The sequence below is a fragment of the Sphaeramia orbicularis genome, chromosome 9, assembly GCF_902148855.1.
Source record: "Sphaeramia orbicularis chromosome 9, fSphaOr1.1, whole genome shotgun sequence".
Classification (NCBI taxonomy): Eukaryota; Metazoa; Chordata; class Actinopteri; order Kurtiformes; family Apogonidae; genus Sphaeramia; species Sphaeramia orbicularis.
This window is the reverse complement of record NC_043965.1, coordinates 11,739,509-11,762,343: the sequence shown is the minus strand read 5'-3', so window position 1 is coordinate 11,762,343 and position 22,835 is coordinate 11,739,509. Positions and strand designations below refer to the sequence as shown.

Here is a 22,835-nt window from a genome sequence, read left to right as displayed (position 1 = left end):
CAAACATAATTTTTCTGTGCTCAAACAGGAGTTGGAAGAAGTATAACTTATTAACTCCCGCCCCTTTTTACAAACTAATTATTAAATTAATTCCACTTCCTTTGCTTTGTTAACACACTTTTTTTCTGTATATTTTTTCAGTAACATAAAACATCCATACAAACCATTCACCATTCCTTACAGGTAAGGAATCAAATATGGTAACTTCTTTACCTTGATTTTCTAGATAACATTTTTTTTTTTAAATTTCGCAGAAGTCATACATTCTTGTTAGGTCGTCCAATAACACTCTAAGGTTGAAATATTTCTGAGTGTCCTATAAAGGGTTAAGTCTGACTTTACTTCTACAACATGCAATGTTTACTGGTATGTGAGTTCAACTTTAACGTAGGTTCTCTGCTCATCAGACATATGAGAACAGAATGAACCATTATTCTGTATTTTCTCTATTTACTATTTAAATTGATCGCAGACAATAAATTAAGCACCGATCCGAGTGCACAAACAAGCCGTAAACAAAGTCATTTTGTGCTCGGTGGTGAGTCGACTGGGATGATTCATCCAACAGACAGTCTCTGGGGGGTGGGGGGGGCAGGGGGGTGGGGGGGCAGGGCAGTTACCATTCATGTTCATCACTGGGTTATTATTTGTGAATTTAGTAAACACTTCAGCTTTTCATTTATCATGGTTGCCGTGTTGGCCCCACTCCGCTCATTTCTGCATCGCTGCCTTCTCTCTTCACTCACCTATCTCTTCGACAAACTGACACATGCTTTTCTGTTCTGTTTTTTTTTTTTTTTTCTTTTTAGTTTGAGTGACAGAAGGTGGGGAAAAAAACACTACAGCACATTAGTGAGAATTCTGTTTGTTTGTTTTTTTACACTGAGGAACTGGACTTTAACCAAGTCTGATTTTTTCTATTTTTATATATTTTCGAGCTGTTATGTTTGAGATTTGCCTGAGTGGCAGGTCTGAGAATTCACACTTTCAAAGGTTACACAGAGTCTTCAAATTGCCAAGTTTACTCCTAAAGTAGGCGTCTGTCAAAATGACTGACTTCATTATGAGTGCGCACACACACACACACACACACACACACACACACGGTTGTTACACAAACTACCACACTTTTCCAGGTAATCATTATGGATGTTTAACTACCATCACATAGACCAGTAGTTAAAGCATTTTACAGACTGAATGCATGGCTTTTACTCAGAAACGACCATTTTTCCATGAACCAAGCCAGAGCAATAAACCCATAATTATTATAATAATAATAACACAATATTAATAATAGTATAATAAAACTTTGGTTTGTTCAACCTATTTCTCGGACACTGTTCACTCAATTCTATAAAGATATGACACATGGTTTTTATCACTAGTAGAGGTGCAGTGCACAGTTTGATGACTGAATTTCAAAATGTTTAGATTTTGAGCAAATTTTTTAAAGTTTCTGTATAGAAAATTTGTCCAACCACCTTCTCAAACACTATTTGACTGTTTCTTTTCAAATTAGACTCATGGTTTTTACCACTAGTAGAGGTGCAGTGCACAGTTTGATGGCTGAATTTCTTTTTTTTTTAAACACATTTTTGAAAATTTCTACTTAGAAACATCCAACCAATTTGTCGAACACTAGTCAACCGTTTCTTTTCAAATTTGACGCACGTTCTTTACCACTAGTAGAAATGCAGTGAACAGTTTGATGGCTGAACTTCAAAATTTTTTTGATTTTTTTTGCAAATTTTTAAAGTTTCTTTGTAGAAAATGTGTCCAACCACTTTCTCAAACACTATTCGACTGTGTCTTTTCAAATTAGACATACATGTTCTTTACCACTAGTAGAAAAGCAGTGCACAGTTTGATGGCTGAATTTCAAATTTTTTATTTTTACAAATTTTTTAAAAATTTCTACCTAGAGACGTTGTCCAACCAGTTTGTGGAACACTAGTCAACTGTTTCTTGTCAAATTTGACACATGTTCTTTACCACTAGTAGAAATGCAGTGCAAAGTTTGATGGCTGAATTTCAAAAATTTTTTTTACAAATTTTTGAAAGCTTCTTGGTAGAAAATTTGTCCAATCACCTTCTCAAACACTATTCGACTGTTTCTTTTCAAATTAGACATACATGTTCTTTACCACTAGTAGAAAAGCAGGGCACAGTTTGATGGCAGAATTTCAAATTTTTTATACTTTTTATTTTTACAAATTTTTAAAAAAATTTCTACCTAGAAACGTTGTCCAACCAATTTGTCGAACACTAGTCTACCGTTTCTTTTCAGATTTGACACACATTCTTTACATAATAATGGATTACATCTCTATAGTGCTTTCCAAGCCATCCAAAGTGCACATTTTCTTCATTTTTCTGTTTCTGATATTATGACAGCTAACTTCAACCTGACTTTTTATGAACATCTACATGATCAGTGAATTAAATATCAGAAAATACCTAATTTTTATTGAAGAAATGCAAAATACAACAAATAATATTATAATAAATGATGATAAATTGCTTGATAAAGGTAAAATAGAGAGAAAAATTCATTTGGGAACTGCCGGAAAAGTCACAGTGGGTCTTCATGGGTTAAGAAAAGGAACAGCTTGTGTAACTTTTCACTTGAGCCGCTGCTGGTTTTTGGCTCTGAACGTGGAAGTAAACAACAGCGTAACTAGTGTTGATTCATAAGTCATGTGTACACCTTCCATGTGTGCTGTGTCTATAATATTCAGGATCAAGGGTCTCCTAGTTTGCCTTTAGAAAACACTGCGGAGGTAAATGTTCTAAGTCTGCACTCGGGGTATTAAGGGCAGAAGTTGTGGTGTTTGTTTGAGCTTTTGTTCTCTGATAAGATTTCCTTGATAGATGCGCTAACACTTTTGCTGTATTTCCAACAAACCCTCTCTAATGTATGAGACTTAAGCTCCCATCAATGCAAATTCCCTGTAGATTTACACCTGAAGCTCTGAGCGCAAGATTAACACAAACAAGAACAGGAATATATTTACAAACTCGTAAAAAAAACAAAAAAGTCTAAAAGTCAAGTGCTGTGCAGAAATGATTGTGTACACAGTAACATATGTGCATACTGCAGAAGGGAATGACAAACCTGTTCCAGAATTTTCACAAATAAGACACTGAATCGCAACCAGATAGTTTTATTATGATCCCTCCGTTACAAGACAACCACTGTATCCTGGATGCTTTCAGAGAGGAATTTATTTAAACAGTGAATACTATTAATAAAAAGAGTTGTTTCAGAGTCGGACTACATTTTAAACAAACAACACTGAGTTAGTAGAACCAAACGTATCCTTCTGTGATTAGATCCAACTCTGATACTTGTCTGCGATATTCGGCATTTCCATTAAGGTCAGGATTAGTGTTATGTTTTGGTTATTGTACAAAAAGTAACTCCTAATAGTACCACTAGTGACCCTGCTGCCAGAAAATATGTCGTCATTATAGGCTTCTGCAAACCAAGAATATGTAGTCGGTAAATATCGAGCATTCATTCATTATCTGAACCCGCTTTATCGTCACTAACGTCTCTGGAGCCTATCCCAGCTACTTACGGGCGAAGGCGGGGTAAACCCTGGACATGTCACCATTTCACCACAGGGCTGACATATAGAGATGAACAACCAATCACTGTCACATTCATACCTATGAAGGGGTGTAAGAAAATATCGATTGTCCAAATTATCGCGATATTTCGTTTCACAATACTGTATCGATATTAAAAAGTACTGTATCAATATTTTTAGGTATTTATTCAAATGCAGATATTGTGGAGGTTCATTTTTGTTTTTCTTTTTTGTTTATATTTTATTTATTATTATTTAACACTCTTATTAAATAATGCTAGTTCCTTTGTTGGGACTGCACAAAAGTTACGTTATGATATTAGTTATGAACTAATACAATATGAACATTTGAACAGGATCTTAAACTGTATTGTCTGTAAAATATAATTTAAGTTTTAACAGGAAAATTTTGGGATATAGCATGCTGTTATCCTGTTCTGATCAACTAAAAATCTGTTTATTATTTGTGCATATTTCTGGTGTAATTCAATTCTTCAAGGAAATAATCATTTAACAAAAAAGAAACAAAAAATTGCCTTTTTAACAGTATCGTGATCTGTATCGTATCGCCAGATTCTTTCAATACACACCCTTACACCTATGGGCAATTTAGATTAACCGATTAATCTATCAGTGCCTGTCCAAGCCAAGTCCACAGGAATCAAACCCAAGACCTTCTTGCTGTGAGGCACGAGTGCTATCCACTGCACCACCGTGTCACCCTAAATATAGAATATCTAAAAATGTAATTTAAAAAACAACTCCAATCTCTCATAATAAATATAGAATATCTCAAAATGTATTATTAGAGATTGGAGTTGTTTTTTATATTTGACCAATAAAAGTTGGCTTGAATATTAATCAGTATATCGTTGTTTTTTTTTCACATATTTGAAAGGTTTTTGGGGTTTGAGTGCTAATGAATGCTGTCAGTTCTGAAATTCAGACATAGATATGACAAAGGTTGAGCTGGACTTTTATGAGCTGGTGAGCTGTGACATTATTTTCTATGTTGAGAATGTCTTCATCCAAAATGGAGTTAGCAAATGTCAACACATCCACAGCAAAACTTCCCAAAAGGACCCAAACATGCACCAATCTTACACACTGAACCTTGAATAAATAGATATCAGTCTAATTTCAGAAACATCTTAAGTACCATGAGTAGTTCAAGCGATATGAAGTGGATGTTTTTGTTCAGGAATGCTGACATTAAACATATCTGTGGTTTGCAGAAACAATGGCGACACATTATCCTCGAAGAAGGGTTGACTAAAAACACTGGAGTTGTTCTTTAACAGTATTAATGAGCCTTTAGTTTTATAATTACAGTGTATTGAGGATATTTGAAGAGTTGAAAAAGCAGGCTTTGTGGTGAAAAGAACATGTACACACTTTTAGGGTGCTTTCACACCTACCTCGTTTGGTCTGGACTTTTCAGTTTATCACGTGTGAAACAGTCATAAATAGTCTTTGGTCCGAATAAAAGAGCTCATCTCAGACTGGATCAAAGTGAAGCATGGTTTTAACCCATAAAGACCCGACCAAAACCAAAACCAGTGACCAAAAGTCACCTTTTCTTCAGTTTTCTCTGTTTCTAAGAAAATAAGCGTCAACTTTAATCTGAGCTTTAATGAACATCTATATGATCAGTGAATTAAAAAATGGAAATGCCCGATTTTGACTGAAAAAAATGCAAAATACAGAGGATAATACAGTCACGGAAAAAATTTATTAAATTAAATCAAAAACAATAGTTATACAATCAAGTACTAACTCCTGTGTGTGTCATATGACTAAAACAGACATAAAAGAAAACATGGAATGCCTAAAGGCACTGTTTTTGGCGGTACAATGCCATGGCTGTTGATGTAAGAATTTAAGTGACTGTAGTTATTATCAAGAAAAACATGGAAAATGGCTAGATATCAGCTCTGAAATTATTTTTTGTTATTTTTGTTGTTATCATTATATTTGTCCAAACAAATGTACCTTTAGTTGTACCAGGCATTAAAATGAACAAGAAACTGAAGAAAACAAGGGTGGTCTAATAATTTTTTCCACGACTGTATTATATCAAATGGTGATAAATCAGTTAAGAAAGGTTAAATATAGAGAAAAAATCATTTGGGAACTGACACAAAAGTAACACTGGGTCTTTATGGGTTAAGGTTCATTTACAGTTTGAATGGTTCAGACATTCCGACGAATTACAGGATGTTACGCGAGTTCTCTTGTCATTAAATTAAAACAGAAAACTAATTAGAGATCGGAAAAAGTTAAAAATGAGATGAATCAATGTGCTGACCTCCGACACACACCAGTGAGTCTGTTTACATAACCATAAAAACCCGAAAACTGAGAGGAATCAGATCATTGTAATAATCAGACCTGATGCGTTTACATGCACGTAAGAAATGCGATAACTGAAAACCCTGGTTTAGACGCTACAGTAGTAGATAGTGATGGTGGAATCAAACTTCCTGTTATTGTTCTCCTCTTCTGTTAGATGACATAACTTCTTTTTTCTACGATTTTAATAGTTTGATGTAAAAAAACAAACTAAATAAATCCGTTTAACCTGTATATATATGCAGGAAGACATCGGAGTATTGAGGAGAAATCCAGGTGTGTTAATCAGATTTCTCATAATCAGATTACTGCTGTTATCTGATAAAACAGATCAGATTATGCTGTTTACATGATCACTAATAATCTGATAACTCCAGAAATCAGATCGGATTATCAGTGCGTATATAAACGGGTTCAGTGTCAAAGTAGAGATGCAGCATATGTAGATGAAGACAGGATGTAGTAAAAAACTACCAGAAGCAGCAAAACTAACCCGTATGGAAGAGGATTAGGGCCACTGGGGAAAAAAAAAGTCCAATATATTTTTAAAATTATTATTCTGAGGAAAAAAATCTGAATTCTGAGATTAAAGTCAGAATTCTGAGATAAGAGTCAGAATTCTGAGGTTAAAGTCAGAAATCTGAGATTAAAGTCAGAAATCTGAGATTAAAGTCAGACTTCTGAGAAAAAAAAAGTTAGACCTGAGAAAAAAACAGTCAGAATTCTGAGATTAAAGTCAGAATTCTAAGGAAAAAAAGTCAGAATTCTGAGATTAGTCAGAATTCTGAGATAAAAGTCAGACTTCTGAGAAAAAAAAATGAGATTAAAGTCAGAATTCTGAGATTAAAGTCAGAATTCTGAGATAAAAGTCAGACTTCTGAGAAAAAAAAGTCAGATTTCTGTGAAAAAAAAAATTGAGATTAAAGTCAGAATTCTGACTTTTTTTCTCAGAACATTAATAAAAAATATATTGGACCCTTTTACCCCCAGTGGCCCTAATCGTCTTCTGTAAACCAGACCAGATGTACATGATGTATATAAAACAGAAAAACCTTGGTTCAGATCTGATCCAGACTTTGAGGTGTGAAAACCCCCTAAGTATAAAAGAGTGCATCACAGTTTGACAATGAGGGCTAATATGAAATCATGCATTGGATGGACTAAAATGAAATCCAATTCAGTTCAATGACATACAGATGGGGGTTTTGACTTGTAATATGTAAGAGGTTAATAACTATTTAAGTTCAGTAATCTGGGTTCTCTGGTTAATTTAACCAAACTAGAATTCCTCACATGTTACAAGCTTTACTTTGGTTTGGGTCTCTATCTTTAAACACATCATTACAGTATGTTAATGTCATTCACAGTCCAAAAAAATAATATATATATATACTTCAACTATATATACATTTACTTAAGTAATACACAACACATAAAAATAGTCTGGTGATATGAGGCAGAGCTGAGGTGCTCATCTCAGATGTTTATCTGCACACGTCACATGGTTTTCAAGTCTGGAACTGAACGAAGTGTGTGATGCTGAGATGGGGGTTCATGACCAGATGACTGCCACGGGGCCGTGAAGCCAAAGCAAAAGTGTGTGATGGTAAATTTCACCTCTTTCAGTTTGTTTTCGACGGCTTCGGAGAACTTGAGCTCATTGACGAGTTGCACATCATGGCGTTACATTCAGCTAAAACCTCTTCGACACGGACACGGACGACATGGAAGCAGCCGCTGGATCACATGACGTTAGCGTTTGAAGCAGTGCACCTCATGGTTTTAAAGTCTTTCATCTGCCTGGAAGAGTTAACTTATTATATACATATCATCTGCACTATTTATGTGTTAATTTGACATTACTTTCCTTTTTTTTTCCCCCATTCAAATCTCAGAGAATATTCACTGGAATGCACCAAACTCACAGTAATTTTGATTTGAGTTAATGTAAAAACTATGGTTGGTGGTTCTTGTTTGCAGATCCTTTCTCTGACCCATAGTGCTTTGTTTTTTTTTAAAAGTTCTGGAGTTCAGGAATGTTCTTGTACAGGTCTAGAGAATCAGGATTGGAGAAAGCTCCTCTTTGCAACACATCCCGACCTGCGATCACCTGCTTCACAGCCACTTCCACCTTCTTACCGCTGATGGTGTACTGCAAAAAAAGAATAAAAGGGGTCGGTTGAAAGATAGAAAAGAAGACTGTTGTAGTTTTAAATAGTGTGACAGGATGATCTTTTCTCTTACAGGAATGTCTCTGGTCTCCAGCAGCAGAGCGGGGACATGTCGAGCCGACAGAGCTTTCCTAATGGCCCCTTTAATCTTCGCCACCAGCTCCGGACTGAAGGGCTGCCCGGGTGCCATCTTTAAGAACAAAATGACACGCTCTTCTCCGTCGGCATTATACTGAGGGACGCAAAGGCTGTCTGACACTTCCTCGAACGCCTCCACTGTAGACGGGACGAGGCCAGAAAAAAGGATGGAGACAAAAAATAATAAGTGATAGAGACAGAAATAGATAGAGATATACATATAAGACAGACAGGCAGACAGATAGACATTCAATCCAACTATATTTGTAAAGCACTTTAAAACAACCACAGTGGACCAAAGAGCTGTACAGAAAAATAAATAAAAACCAAAGACATAGAACTGTAAAAAATAAAAAATATATATAGAAGAATAAATAAAATCTAAATAAAAGAATAAAATACTAGATTAAAAACATAAAAAGCTGTATATTTCTTTCTTTCTTTTTCTTTCTTTCTTAATCAAACATTAAGGTGCCACAATAAAATGTAATGTGCAAAGTAAAATGGATTCTTTTTTTTTCCAGTAAAAATAATAAAGTGCATAGTAGAAATATGTTTATGAGCAGGTTCAAACATCAGGCACAGGTGAGTTTATTGTACAGTGAAATGGTACGTATCTGTCTGCCAGGAGTATTAAGTCAGTGTATGATGGACATGTGTCAAAGGTAAATACAGATACAGATCTGAGAAAAAGCACAATAAATGACCATAAAAATCTGATAACTGGGAGGAATCAGGTAATTGTAATAATCAGATCTGACAAGTTTACATGCGACGATCAACAAACCCTGGTTTAGACGCTCCAGTCCATTATTGGACATAGTGATAGTAGACTTAAACTTCCTGTTATTGTTGTTAAGTTTGACTACATAATTTTTGTTTTCTATTATTTTAATGGTTTTTACACATGCGCAGATGTAAAAGAACAAAATAAATCAGATTAAACTGTATACAACCAGGAGTACTGGGGAGAAATCCAGGTGTGTTAATCTAATTTCTCATAATCAGATTACTGCTGTTATCTGATTAAACGTATCAGATTATCCTGTTTACATGATCACTAATAATGTGATAACTCCAGAAATTGGATAATGAACAGAATATTAATGTGCATGTAAAGGCTCATTATTGCCTCATGTATTTGTGTCGAGGTTTTTTTTTTTTTTTTTTGCAAACAATGAAAATGTTTCAGTGTTTTTCTCTTTTATTCAGTTGTACTCATTCATCATTCTACTTGTACCTCTAGATTTCTCAGATATTCTGCTTCTTGTTATGCCTTTTGTGTTTGTTGTCTCTTTTTGCTTTGTTCCATCTTACTGTGTCTTGTTGTGTCTTTTACAGCGTTTGTATCTCATTACTTCTTTCTTTGTCTTGTATCTCTTCATTTTATTGTGTCTTTTCAGTCCTGTCTTGTATGTTGTTGTCATCTTATGTCTTTTACACATTTCTTGCTGCATATATTTGGTGTTTTTTTTCTTGATGCATCTTTTTTTATTTTATTGCATTTATGTTGTTTTCTTCTCGTCATGTCTTTTTCCTTTTTCATGCATGTGTTGTTTTCTGTCTTTTTGTGTCTTTCCATCTTATTACGTCTCCTTTTTAAACAGTTTTTCACCTTGTGTTGTTTTCACTCATTTTTTATATGCACAAATAAAGACGTAGCAAACATCTTTCCCTCAGGACCAATAATCAGCCTTTAAAGTGACTCGACATAAATCCTTATAATTACTGATATTAACTCATTACAACTAACTCAATTTTACCACGATAACATTAAAAGCTCTCTCATCCCACCTTTTAAGAACATCACATAAAAACAGGTGATCATTTGGGAAGATTTTCCAGCCACCTACATAAATATTCTACTCCTCTTTTGTCATTCCCTACACCTACACTCTGCTTCACATGTAATGTTGAAGTCTCACCGATGTTGTAGATCTCTGAGCTGCCAAAGCGGACTCCATTGGGGTTCAATGTTCCGTCGCTGCAAAACCAACACAAGTTCAACACTTAAAACTTTACTTTTCCATCATGGGGAAGCTGTTCTACCACATGCAGCATATCACACAGAGAAGGAAAAAAAAATATACAAATCAAATCCATTGCATTCATGACTGAAATGTTTAACTTTTGGTTTTCCTCCAATATTTGATTCACAGATCCAGGGTTTCTGCAGGTATCAGTAAATCTAATGCTTTTTAATGCCACTTTAAACAAATTTAATGCCCATGTCCAACTGCAGATACAGTTTTATACACTACTAGCAAAAAGTTTGGATTCACCTGATTTTCTTTATTTTCATGACTATTTACATTGTAGATTCTCACTGAAAGCATCAAAACTATGAATGAACACATATGGAATTATGTAGTTAAAAAAAAGTGTGACATAACTCAAAGCATGTTTACCTCCGCCAAGGAGGTTATGTTTTTGCCAGGGTTTGTTTGTTTGTTTGTCTGTCTGTCTGTCTGTTTGTCTGTCCGTTAGTGTGCAACATAACTCAAAAAGTTATGGACAGATTTGGATGAAATTTTCAGGGTTTGTTGGAAATGGGATAAGGAAGAAATGATTAAATTTTGGTGGTGATCGGGGGTGGGGGGGCCCACAGGGGGGGCGCAGACCAGAAAATTTCATCAAAATCTGTCCATAACTTTTTGAATTATGTTGCACACTAACAGACAGACAAACAGACAGACAAACAAACAAAAAAACAAACCCTGGCAAAAACATAACCTCCTTGGCGTGGGGGGGCCCACGGGGGGGGGCACTGATCAGCCTTGGCGGAGGTCTGCGCTCTCCGAGTGCTTCTAGTTTATATTTTAGATTCTTCAAAATAGCCACATTTTGCTTTTATTAGTTCCCAGTTCCCAGTGATGCTGAGCACTTATTGGCCATCTGTGGTCCATCTCATGTCATTTAAATGAGAATGTGAGTTCAAACTTTTGACTGGTACTGTATATACATACGGTTTAACGTTGACGGGCTATAACCCAGTTTTGAATAGTTCCTCCTCCAATCACTTCTGCTAAAACTTCCATTTTCCCATTTTTCTTTCTCTTTTTTCCCCCCATAACCTTTATTGAAGCGACACCAAGTGACAAGGAAATTTATGTCCAATAATATACAATACTTACATTTACACTAAGTAATCATAATGTGTGTGTGTGTGTGTGTGTGTGTGTGTGTGTGTGTGTGTGTGTGTGTGTGTGGGGGGGGGGGGGGGGGGGTTAAGATATATGGTATGTATGTACAAAAGTAACAAAATGTCTGACTGACCAGGTAGTATGAATTGATGTCCTGTTTTGCGTGTGGTGGAGTGTGTAAGATGTGTATGTGGTGTGAATGTTGTGATGTGGGCTTCTCAAAAAAAAAAAAAAAAGAAAAAAGAAATCAGGGATATGACCAAAGATAATCATTCGGTAACTGAAACTAAATGAGAAGAAGAGAAATGAAAAGGAGAGAGAGAGAGAGAAAAGGAGGAAAACGGGGGGGGTTGATAAAAATAAATAAGTAAATAAATAAATGAAAATAGCCAAATGAGATTAAAAGTACAATTTATCTAAATATGATGCCATCAATGTTAATGCCATTGCCCCTGCTGCCTCACCTTGCCATCTCACTTGCCACTCCCCCCCCCCCCCCCCCCCCCCCCCCCCCATTTTTCAATATTCCCTCCACTCTTTCGCCACAGCATGAGCATGCTCACAGCACGTTGCATTCCAAGCATCCAGTGTTGTGACTTCATACATTGGCCATCAACAATAGTCAATTAAAGGGTTCCGTCTGCCAATCATCACACTATACTTCCAATCAAAATTATTAGATGTTTATATAATCAAAATAAATCGTGAATAACAATGCTTTTTTTTTCTCCAAGTGTATTTAATTTTTTTAATGCCTCTGGACATCTAATTTAATGCTGTTTAAAGCCATTTAAGACAAAATCTATTTAATGACTTTTAATGCTTTTTAATGACCCGCGGAAACCCTGAGATCTGATACAGTGGATTTGAATCTACTCTAAACGAAAAAAAAGTGTGTTTAATTATTTGACCCAAATTGAAGCTCTTCCACAATAGTAGTAGAATGGTAGATTTCCTGCCATAATGGTTAATAGCTGACCTTCTGCCTAGCATGACGATCCCTCCTGTCTTTGGATTGATTTTACAGTAATCTCCGTGGGCCCACACACCTGTGGAAAAACAAGGAAACACTGTTTAGTTTGGTTCAGATACTTTAGGATAGAATAGAATGTCTTTATTGTCATTGTACAGGTACAACGAAATTAAAGAAGTGCAATCGTCCTAGGTGCCATTAAAAGTATAAATAATGTATATAAAAGAGTATAAAAACTAAAATATAAAAGAAAAAACCCTGATGGCATAAATATCTAAAAAAAAAAAAAAGTGTCAGTAGAAGTTTAAAAGACATATAAAACATCATCATATACTCATATACATTTTATACTTTTAGTTCAGTAAAAGAGCAATGAAGCAGTGTGAGAATAGTCTCTTACAAGTATGTCTATGTGTTTTTTGTTTGCTTTGATGATGTCTATATCATCCTTATTTGTATTATTTACTTTTTCATTTATAGTGAACAAGTGCTGTATCAGTGTTGGCTGCTTTATGTCTTGTTCTGTCATCTTTGCAGTGAATTTCATAAGTTTTTTTTTGCTGTTTTGGATAAAGAGTACATACTGTATGTTAACACTGTGACAAAATCAACAAAATGTGAGTAATAAAGCTGATTATAGATTTATAAATGTCTATTGATAAATGGTATGATATATATATAGGCTTGTAAAGTATAAGTTTATAAAGGAGGAAAGTGTTAATGTGCGTAGCTGTTTGTCACTCACTGGGATATGAGGAAAAATACGCCTTATGGTATTTGCTCCCATTCTCGTCATTCCAGAAGTGTGTTGGCTGGCAGGGGATCGGCTTCAAGCAGACCAGCTCGCCGCTCTCTCCCCACACAGGCTTACCTGTCCAAATACACATCCAGATTTCACAGGAATAAAAAAAAAACAAAAAAAAAACCCAGTCAGTCACTATAGGTTTACTTTGATTCAACATGCGCATACCTGGGCATGCCAACAAACAGAAAAACACACTCCCAGACACACATATACCCTTATAAGTTAGATTTCAAAAAGAAAAAAAAAAAGAAAGAAAATCACCTGGTAATGAATCCCACACTCAGAGAAGCTGATACACTTTATTGTGCGGTTTCACACAGCCCTCACCTTGTCCCTCAGGATGGTATTAAAGGCTCAGAGACCCACTAAAATAATCCCAAGCTCTTCCTACAAAACTGCCTTTAAATTATCCCTCAATCCACCGTCCTTTGAGGTGGTGGAGATGTGCCAGTACAGCCTGCAGCAGGGATCGAGAGCTGGGGAACGAGGGACTACAATCAATGAGGAAAACATACACGGCTTTGAAGACTCCCAGCAAGATAAAAATCTCTCTTTTTGTTTCCTGTTTGGTTTGTTAATGAAAAACTAGTGGTTCTCTTGCTTTTTTTTTTTTTTATACCTGTATTTACACAGACAACGTTCAGTAATTATCATCCCTAATTTCCCATAATGCTTCACTTAATAGCCATGGGAATTACACAAACAGATATAAATACTGATGGCCCATGCGTAACCTTTCAGAGAGCAGGTGAGGTTTGTTCAAGGCCTTCTTTAAAAGTGCAGCTGATTCATTTCCCCAGTTTATATTTGTCCTCACCACTGTTAGAAGTCAAAGTGATCATTACTGACTCATTGTCTGCTCAGATTGCTCAGTAAGGCTGTGGAAAGTGGAAAAAAGCGTAAATGGGTGCTTCTGTGAAACTGGGTTTGTTTTGGCATCTGGCACTTTGCCAGCTTTTTGAGACCCAATAATAAAAGAGCAATGTAGACATATTTCCCTCCAGGATGTACATAATGATGACCTCAGATAAATGCAAAAAAATTATACTGTTGCTCTGAGCCATCCCAAAATTAATTAATTTCTTATAAAATATTGGGACCAAAAATAGAACCAAAATTGGGACAGGAAAAGCTACCTAGGTGTCAGTGCATTTGATCTGAAAACATGGCTGTAAATGGTCTTATATACTGCTATAAATAAAGACACTGTGTTAAATTTGACGATCCTAGTGGTTTTTCTAATCCAGATGTGGGTTTTTCATGAATCTCAGTCTCATTCCAGGATTCGCGTGTGACCCATTGCGTCCACTTGCGTTACATGCAGAACCTGCCCATCTAAACACATATAAATCGTGAGTGATTTTGTGACAGCAGTCATTTTTGTGAAACACACTGCCTTGCATAACTAGTTTGATTCCCAAAATGTACCTGTGAGAGACTAAAAAGGTATTCGAAAAAAAAGTAGCACATATTTTTCGTGTCCTTTTTACCGTGTTACATGCGGATTTTTGTGTAAAAGAAAAAAAAAAAAACTATATAAAAATGTGTTTTATCTGAAAAACAGTTTCTCTTTTATCTCAGTAAATCTAATATAAAAATAATATAAAAATGTGTTTTGTCTGAAAAACAGTTTTTCTTTTATTTCAGTAAATATTTATTTTTAAAATAGACCCTAAGTGCTTCCAAACATGCTTCATAACATTGGTTTACATTTAGTCTGAAGCTGTAGCTCCCATGTTCTGTTTTTAGGGACCAGTTTCATAGATGCAACCAACTGGTAAATTAATTGCATTTGTGACCCATTCTTCTCTTACCGTCGAGGCTCCAGGCCTCCACAGCCATGCCCAGGTTTCTGGTTTGGATCTCACCCCGATACACTGGAACGGTTGGGTTCTGACCCATGAAGCAGGACACGATGTCAGTACCGCCTGGAGGAGAGAGATGGGGGGAATGAGGAGAGGTTTAGTCTGTTGACCACAATGAAACACCTGATGTGTTATAAAACAAAACAAAACAACATTCAAAATGTGTGTAACTGATTATGTAATTTTTCTAAACTTTTTAAAATTAAATCCCAGCGACTCTCACAAGGACTTAGTGTTTTTTTATTAATACATATGATATTTACAGCTCAACATTTATAGCCTGATTCAGTGTCTCTAACAACGCACGGAAATTTTCAGGTTAATAAGTGAAAAAGTAATCGTAGAGGTTACTAATACCCTCATTCAGTTGTACAACACCTTGCTCCTTAAAAATATCTGACCAGAGTTTATTTAGTTTAGATGTCCAAAAGTGCCCTCTGCTGTTTTACATTTTGGGCAGATTGGTGACATAAATGGGTAAAATTAGTGTGTAATTTTAGTGTAATTTGGTACAGGAATAGTACCTCTTCATGTACAAATACGTTCACTTAACTCATGTCTTTCCTAAAGTTTTCCAAAACTTTTTTATGTTGTCTCCTGTTATTCACAATTATCCTACACGATACTCAAGCAAATTTTATCTTCCATACTGCCGAACTTCTGTCAGTCAGTATTCTCTAAAATATCATGGATCACATTTTTTGAATAATCTATGTCCTGAACTTCAATCAACATCGTCCTTAACATTATTGAAAAAGCAAATGAAAAGGACTCTAATTTAGGAAAGAATGTAAGGCTTTATATCATTTGATTTGTATTTCTATTGTTTTTAATTTAGATCATTAATTCAGTTATATCGTATTTTTAATTCTTTTTTTTTTTTTTTTTCCTGTGTATTGTTTATTTCCGTGGAGATATTTACATAAGCCTTTTTTGGCTTCTATCCTCTCCTGCACAATGGTGTTACTTGCATGAAAATTGTTTTTTTTCAATGTTTCTCTTGCTGTTTATCATGTGCAAATAAATAAAATAAAAAATAAAAATAAAAAATACCTATGAAGTACCTATGAATCACTTTAAACTGGATGAGTTGGTGTCTAGAGTTTATGGAGCAACTAAATAGTTTTAAGGCTTCTTTCAGACCAAGATCCTCCTCCTGAGTTTCTTTCAAGTACTGCGTGGAGACTGTTTCAACAAATTTTGTAACTAGTTTGTTTGAGTGGGGAGCCTGATTCATAAGACTCCTAGAGGTTTGTGTCTTTACTGCATCTATTACATTAAGTAACACGAAAACTATTTCAAACCACAATTTAGTAAGTTGTTTCAAATCAAGTGGGTTGTTAATGAGAAAAATCAACATCTAAATATTAAAGTGACAGACAAACCCCCCCACTGTGCCTGAGTTTTGACTAAAGTTAAGTTAGTGTTTGCACAGCAGTACTCGCCCCACCTCCTTTGACCTATATAGGAGTTCAGCTCTGTAGCGGCACCTTCCTAAAACTGCAATGAACAAACCCTCCCTCTCTTCGTAGCGCGATCCATTTGTCTCTTTCTACCTTCCAATCATCTACTATTTCTGACACCTTCTATTCATCTCTGTTCCTATTGTTGCATCTCTACCTCCTTGTTTCATTCCCTCCCTGTATCACAGACTTCATCCATCCATCTTCCTCGCTTCCTCTCGACTACTCCGTGCCCTTCCACCGCCGCCGCCACTGCCTCCTTCTCTCTCTCCTGCTTTCTTTTTTCTATTCTTTACACTATTTCTCTCTGTCGCTCTTTCTGCCAGGTTCTTTATTGAGCTTTAATTGGCTCCCAGGAGGAAGAGGAAACTTTGTCTTGTGATTAAACACAGACACTTATAGTGGGAAGACAAGCAATTATTTTATTATTATACTCTAATGGGTGGGTACAGACAAAGAAACACACACTTACAAAAAGTATTATTTTAAGCCAAAAATCAGTGTTGCTTTCTTGGGATGCCCTCCATCATGAGCTCCTTAATGTGTGTGTATACACAATAGGGAAACTTGTCACATTATTCTGATGTTTCTAACAGCTCTCGCTATTTTGAACAGCGAAGAAAAAGATTTTTGAACTTCTATGCTTTCATTCGTGTAGGTACGAGCGCTTTGAAAATCCTCTGCTGCTGGGTCAGAAAAAGCCACCAATGGAGAAAAAAAGCAACCAGCTAACCTGAGAGAACTTTAAAACTGAAAATATTCTAATGGATAAAAACCACCTATACTGACAGAGTCACCCTCATGAGGGGGTTCTCCTTTTTTTTCCTTCCCAAATGAATAATTTCAGAGAACAGAAGCGAGAATAAGAGGAGCTAAATTACTGGAGAGGAGTGCCATATGGCCAGTCAGACGGAGGTATATTAGAATGGAAGGAATCCAGCAGTCAAAGCGTTAAAATCCCCCAAAGAGGAGCAACAGGGGTCACATCTCCCTGCACACAGGATTACTTAAAAGCACAAGTACACAAGTGTGCACGCAGGGAAATACATAAAATATGTTAAAAAAAACTGAAACTAAAAATATACTGCTTTAGAAATACCAGTTTTGGAGCTGTGTCTGAGCTTTACACAGTATTGTTTCCACAGATGCCCACCCAATCACACAGGATGAAGAGGCCCCATCACATATGTCACTATGGCCACCGGTCAGTCACATATGCTGTGATAAATCCAAACAGCACCAACACATACACATGTACCATGTGTTGACCTCATGGGTCAAGGTTAGGTCGTTTGGCAGCCCACAGGGTTGCAACCTGCTGCTGCCTTTGGCAACAAGAGGGAAAGTGACCTGCTGTCCTGATCAGCACACACACATGAACCCACAGTGCCTCAGATTCAGAGTTTTTCACACGTATACACAACCCAGTCCACTCGTATGATCGTATATATTGTATGAGGGCAGACATCAGTCTCTTTCAGCACAGGATATTGCGTGATTTTGTACAAATTTGTGAAGTGCAATGCCTCACAATTAATGTGAGACATTAAATTACAAAGATGAAGTGTTTTTGGAACAGGGGCATTCTGCATATTAAAACCAAGGAAACCTTGAAAATACTAGTCTCATTTGCACTGAAACTCGAATTCCATGATCAAAGACGTTTGCACTTAAGTTTATTTTGACAACAATGTTTTAATTTGGAACCATAAAACTTTAATTTTGAAAGAGCATTAATTTTAATGTTTTGCACAGGCAGTGTCTCATGGGAGGCAGATGGTTTGTTTGAATGGAAGTTCCCTAAATATAAAAGGTTACAAAATGGAGCGTAGTACAGTTATTTTAAACCCTTTCAACAGCCAAATTTCTGGATTTAGAAAACAATTACTGTGTATGCTGCAGACCATGATACAGTTTGGCCAGTGAGTCAGTGCCCAAACTTCGCTTTTCAGATGAAAGTACGTCTTACATTTCATTTAGAAATCTGGGATTTCTGCATTCTCAAGCTATGACACAAAAATTTACTGACAATGAGGGCTGGGAATCATGGAAAATTTCCTTAATCAGATTTTGATTCATAAGGTTCTAAATCATTTGATCATGATTTCGATTTGTTCCGATATCAATTCGATTCGGTGTTTTCCCCACCGTTCCTACACACCTCTACCACACCAGAACCGTTGCAAGCGAGATTGAAATGCCCCGTCTCCTGCAGGGGCCCACAGGACGGAGCCGGCTGCACCTTGGCGGTACCCGGGTTAGGTACTCACAGTCTTGCTCTGAAATATCGATCTCAACCACTATTACTCAATAATGCAAAATTTAAATAAAATCTATCCAACACTGATCAAATTCATTTTTTTTTTACCCAGCCCTACTGACAATATTTTATTTTTTTAAGATGCACATATATCCTCACATTCTGGCATTTCCCCCCCTCCCGATTTTGCCTACTACAGCTTTAATAGGTGAATAAATGTATTTAAAAAAATATATTCCTAAGAGGAAAAAGAAAGAAAACGTGGAAGCCTCCACTTTGACATTAGTACAACATGAAATTAGTGGTATGGCTTTATAGATGTGAAACAGCTTTGTGTTACACTATCATTACTATCTATTTAACTTTCTATACAACTAACTATAGGTGTGGATTATACAGAGAATACTGAAAAACCCTGTGTCATTACCATCACCTGAACCATTTAATTTCTTCATTTCTATAGAGAGAGAAACAAGTTCAAAGTTTGTGACAAGAAAAGTGGATTCTTTCACAAACAAAACCAGGGGTTAACGTGGTTACTATGTTTCTCCTCTTTTTCTCCCTCTTGTCTTGTCAAGGACATTTCAGTCAATGCTCGTGTGCCCATGCTTTCATCCTGAATGTTATTGTGAACACCAGTGTCTTTGCTTGTGTCCAAAGGTGCATGTCTGGCTATATACGACACCAATTAGGAATGTCAATACTGTTGCTTGTGTGTTGTGTGCTGTTTGGTGTTCTTTGTGGGTGCTAGTGTGACGCAAGCTGCAACTTAATGTTGATGTGTGTCTGTCTGATACACGTCAGTCACCCAGACTGTGCTAAATGTTAAACGTTTCAGGACTTGCACAGAGAGACAGATAGCTTTCTATTGGCCTGTCAACAAAACAATAGGCTGAGAGGGCCAATCTGTGTGTCTGTTTTTTGTGTGTGTTTGTAGGAGGTGAGGAAAATGTACAGTTCTATACAGCTTTTTTCCCTCCTTGTCTTGTGTATGAGTGAGTCCTTTTGTATGTACTGTTTCTAGATTTAGCGTGTTTGACAGTGTTTTTTTTTTTTTTTTTTTTTTTTAACATATTCACAAAAATGTTTTAAAAACTCACTGCTCCTTCAACAGTAGTTGGAAGTAAAGTTTTAGATCATGTGTATGAATGTATTTATGTAGGAAGCATATTAAAGGGATGTAATGACATCAGTTTTGTACATGTTAATGAGGGTTTCACATGTCCCCAGTGATGTTTCAGTTCATAATGTCTCACAGCTTAGTCATTATACCATGTCTGTGCACTTGTGATTTGGTCCTGTTCCAAACACACTATTTCATTGTCTGTCTCATGAAAGCAAATAAGTTAGTGCCCCTTTCCTGTTGGTGCATTTGTGTACACACCCTGATAGACTGCTGGAGTGGTTTTAGTGAACCTGGTCACCCTATTGCTCCTGGATGACTGGCTGACATCCCTGAATATATACAGTCAGCCAAAATAATGTATACACACATCAGGAAAAGAAAAACTTGCAAAAATATTTAATTTGTATAAGTACTTCTATACATATAGATACCTCTTTAGCAGTTTGATCAAATTACGATAACACTGTGTACTGTTGTACGATGTTTTCCCAACAGACGGTATTACCCTCATGAATGTAGCATTAACAAGTGATGCCTCCAACAAGGCGGCGGTTCGGTTGTTGATTGAGGAACGTAAGATCATTTTAAAGTGGTACTTCAAATTTGAGAATGTTGTTGAAGTCCAAAGACAATGGAGGTGTGAGTTTGGTTCAGAACCTCCTACACGTCTGACAATTTCACGGATTTGTTTCACCATTCACCATGCACATAAATGTCTGGAAGCCAATGGCCACCACTTTGAGCACCTCTTGTAATTGTAGAGGCCAAAGGTAACTTGTACTAATCTTGTGATGTCTGAATAAATTTGGTATTGAAATATTTATGCAAGTTTTTCTTTTCCTGATGTGTGTATACATTATTTTGGCTGACTCTGTAGTTGTACCACCACAAGTCTACAAAAATCTAAATGACTTGTTTCAGGGCCAGTTATCTGAAAAGTCACATTGTAACTTTCTTCATCAAATGAGCATTTTGATTTGTTTGTTACTTTTAGACTCCAGAGGCCTATTACATGATTTAAAAGACACGAAAAACGCATTTGTCAAAATATGTCCCCTTTAAAGGGATGATATTTGCTAAGCCCACATTTATTAGTCTTTGGTACATTTATTTGTGTATTTGGACCCTAAACGTTCATAAAGTTTGAATTTGAACTCTCCAAGTGCTGCAAAGCTATCTTTATATTCACTTTGGCAAAAATCAAGTGGATTTCTACAGCCTGTTTTAATTCCTGCTTGTTTGTTAGGTCTATAACTAGTTACGTCACTAAATTTGCACATATAAGGTCAAGACTTCTGATGACCATTTCTCCGAGTACACCATAACTGTTTGTCAGCAGCAGCGGTTGTAGTCCATACTGAAAATATGTCCAAACCTTGAGAAGAATACCTAAAATGTTCAGCTGTTGGCTGAACGGGACAGAGCAGCACAGCCAACAACATGGAAGGGGTGGGGTGTGAAGTGGCGCATGTGCATTTAAAGGGCCATAGCTCAAAACAACCCGTCTTGTGTCATTACTCAGAAATATTGTTGAAGATGAGCCTGTGGAGTTTAATTAATGAAGAATTCAGACCCAAGCAGAGCATTTACAGTTTATGTAGACCACAGGGAAATGTTTTAAAATGCATAATTCCATTAAAAAAAAGCTAAATTTACAGTATCGATAATCTTAGGGATAAGGGGACATTTAAAACATTCGAGTCCTTACAAACTAAACACAGACTACAAACAAAAGACTTTTATAAATACCTTCAGGTCAGACACTATGTACAAATGAAAATGGATACTCTTAATTTCCCAGATGACTTCAATTTATTAGAAAAGACCCTTTTAGATAGTCTTAATCAAAGTCACTTTTTCTCCAAATTTTATTCAAAGCTGCAGCATTTGAATACTGATAAGTTATTATTCTTACGGAAATCAAAGGAAACTCAGCTGAAAACAACAATAGATACTGATGTATGGGAGGAAATCTTACTTTTACCTTCAAAAATATAACAGATTTAGAGAAATGCAATATTCTATTTTACAAAATGTCTATATATTTCCATATATGTACAGTAAATATACAGCAGGGGCCTCTTCAAACTGCCCCAAATGTAAAACTATTTTAGGGACAAGGCTTCACTGCCTCTGGGAATGTGAAAAGATTCAACAGTTTTGGCAAACCATATGTGTTGAGGTTAGTGTGGTCATTAAGCACCAGTTACAGCCTAATCCATTATTGTGTCTATTGGGATATATTCCTGAATCATTGAGAACACAGAAGTATACTGTTCAGTTTTTGTTTATGTTGGGCCGAAAGGCTGTTATGACCAAATGGGTTGGAGAAGAACCTCCTTCAATACATCTGTGGAAGTCTTTGATATCAGACTACTTTTCTCCGGAAAAACTAAGATTTTATATTAACAATCAAAAGGACATCTTTACAGCAAAGTTTGTAAAAGTGTTGGAATATCTGGGAACTCAGACTGCAACTACCTGAAATAGACTTAATACGGACTTTTGAGATAATTGCTGTGGACATATTTTGGATCTGCTTTACATTTCATACAACCTGTATGTGCTGCGCTGGACTGTATCATTTTGAAAATGTTCAGTAAAAAGAATGTTCAAAAAAAAAAAAAAAAGTTAAATATCACTTCCTTAATGTGGGTACGTACCTGAGATGGAGCCCAGGAGCACATTCCTCTTAATGCTGTTGTAGACATAATCATAGCTTTGGGGTTTTAGAGGAGAGCCAGTAGACAGGATGGTGTGGAGGGACTGGAGGTTGTGTGTTTCCACTGCAGGGCAAATATAGACAAAAATGTTTGAAAGGTAAAATAAATAGGACCAAACTATCTCAAGTCAAAACAGAAAGATTTTAAATATGAGCATGAATCTGTATCATAGATTGTATTGAAGACAGGGATGTAGTCAGAGGTGACCATATTTGTATGA

The 22,835-nt window shown here is 36.2% G+C and overlaps 1 protein-coding gene across 1 annotated transcript in view; it reads right to left on the bottom strand.

Moving 5' to 3' along the window:
• Positions 1-6,933: 6,933 nt before the first annotated feature.
• The window catches only part of aacs (acetoacetyl-CoA synthetase), a 66,478-nt gene continuing 50,576 nt past the window's right edge, over positions 6,934-22,835 (bottom strand). The window contains exons 12-18 of the mRNA XM_030143449.1: positions 22,556-22,678; positions 14,993-15,106; positions 13,119-13,244; positions 12,380-12,449; positions 10,183-10,241; positions 8,193-8,395; positions 6,934-8,100 (exon numbers count right to left, since the gene is read on the bottom strand). Coding sequence (XP_029999309.1) covers positions 7,963-8,100; positions 8,193-8,395; positions 10,183-10,241; positions 12,380-12,449; positions 13,119-13,244; positions 14,993-15,106; positions 22,556-22,678 — 833 coding nt within the window. The 3' untranslated portion in view covers positions 6,934-7,962. The remainder of the gene's footprint in view (positions 8,101-8,192; positions 8,396-10,182; positions 10,242-12,379; positions 12,450-13,118; positions 13,245-14,992; positions 15,107-22,555; positions 22,679-22,835) is intronic.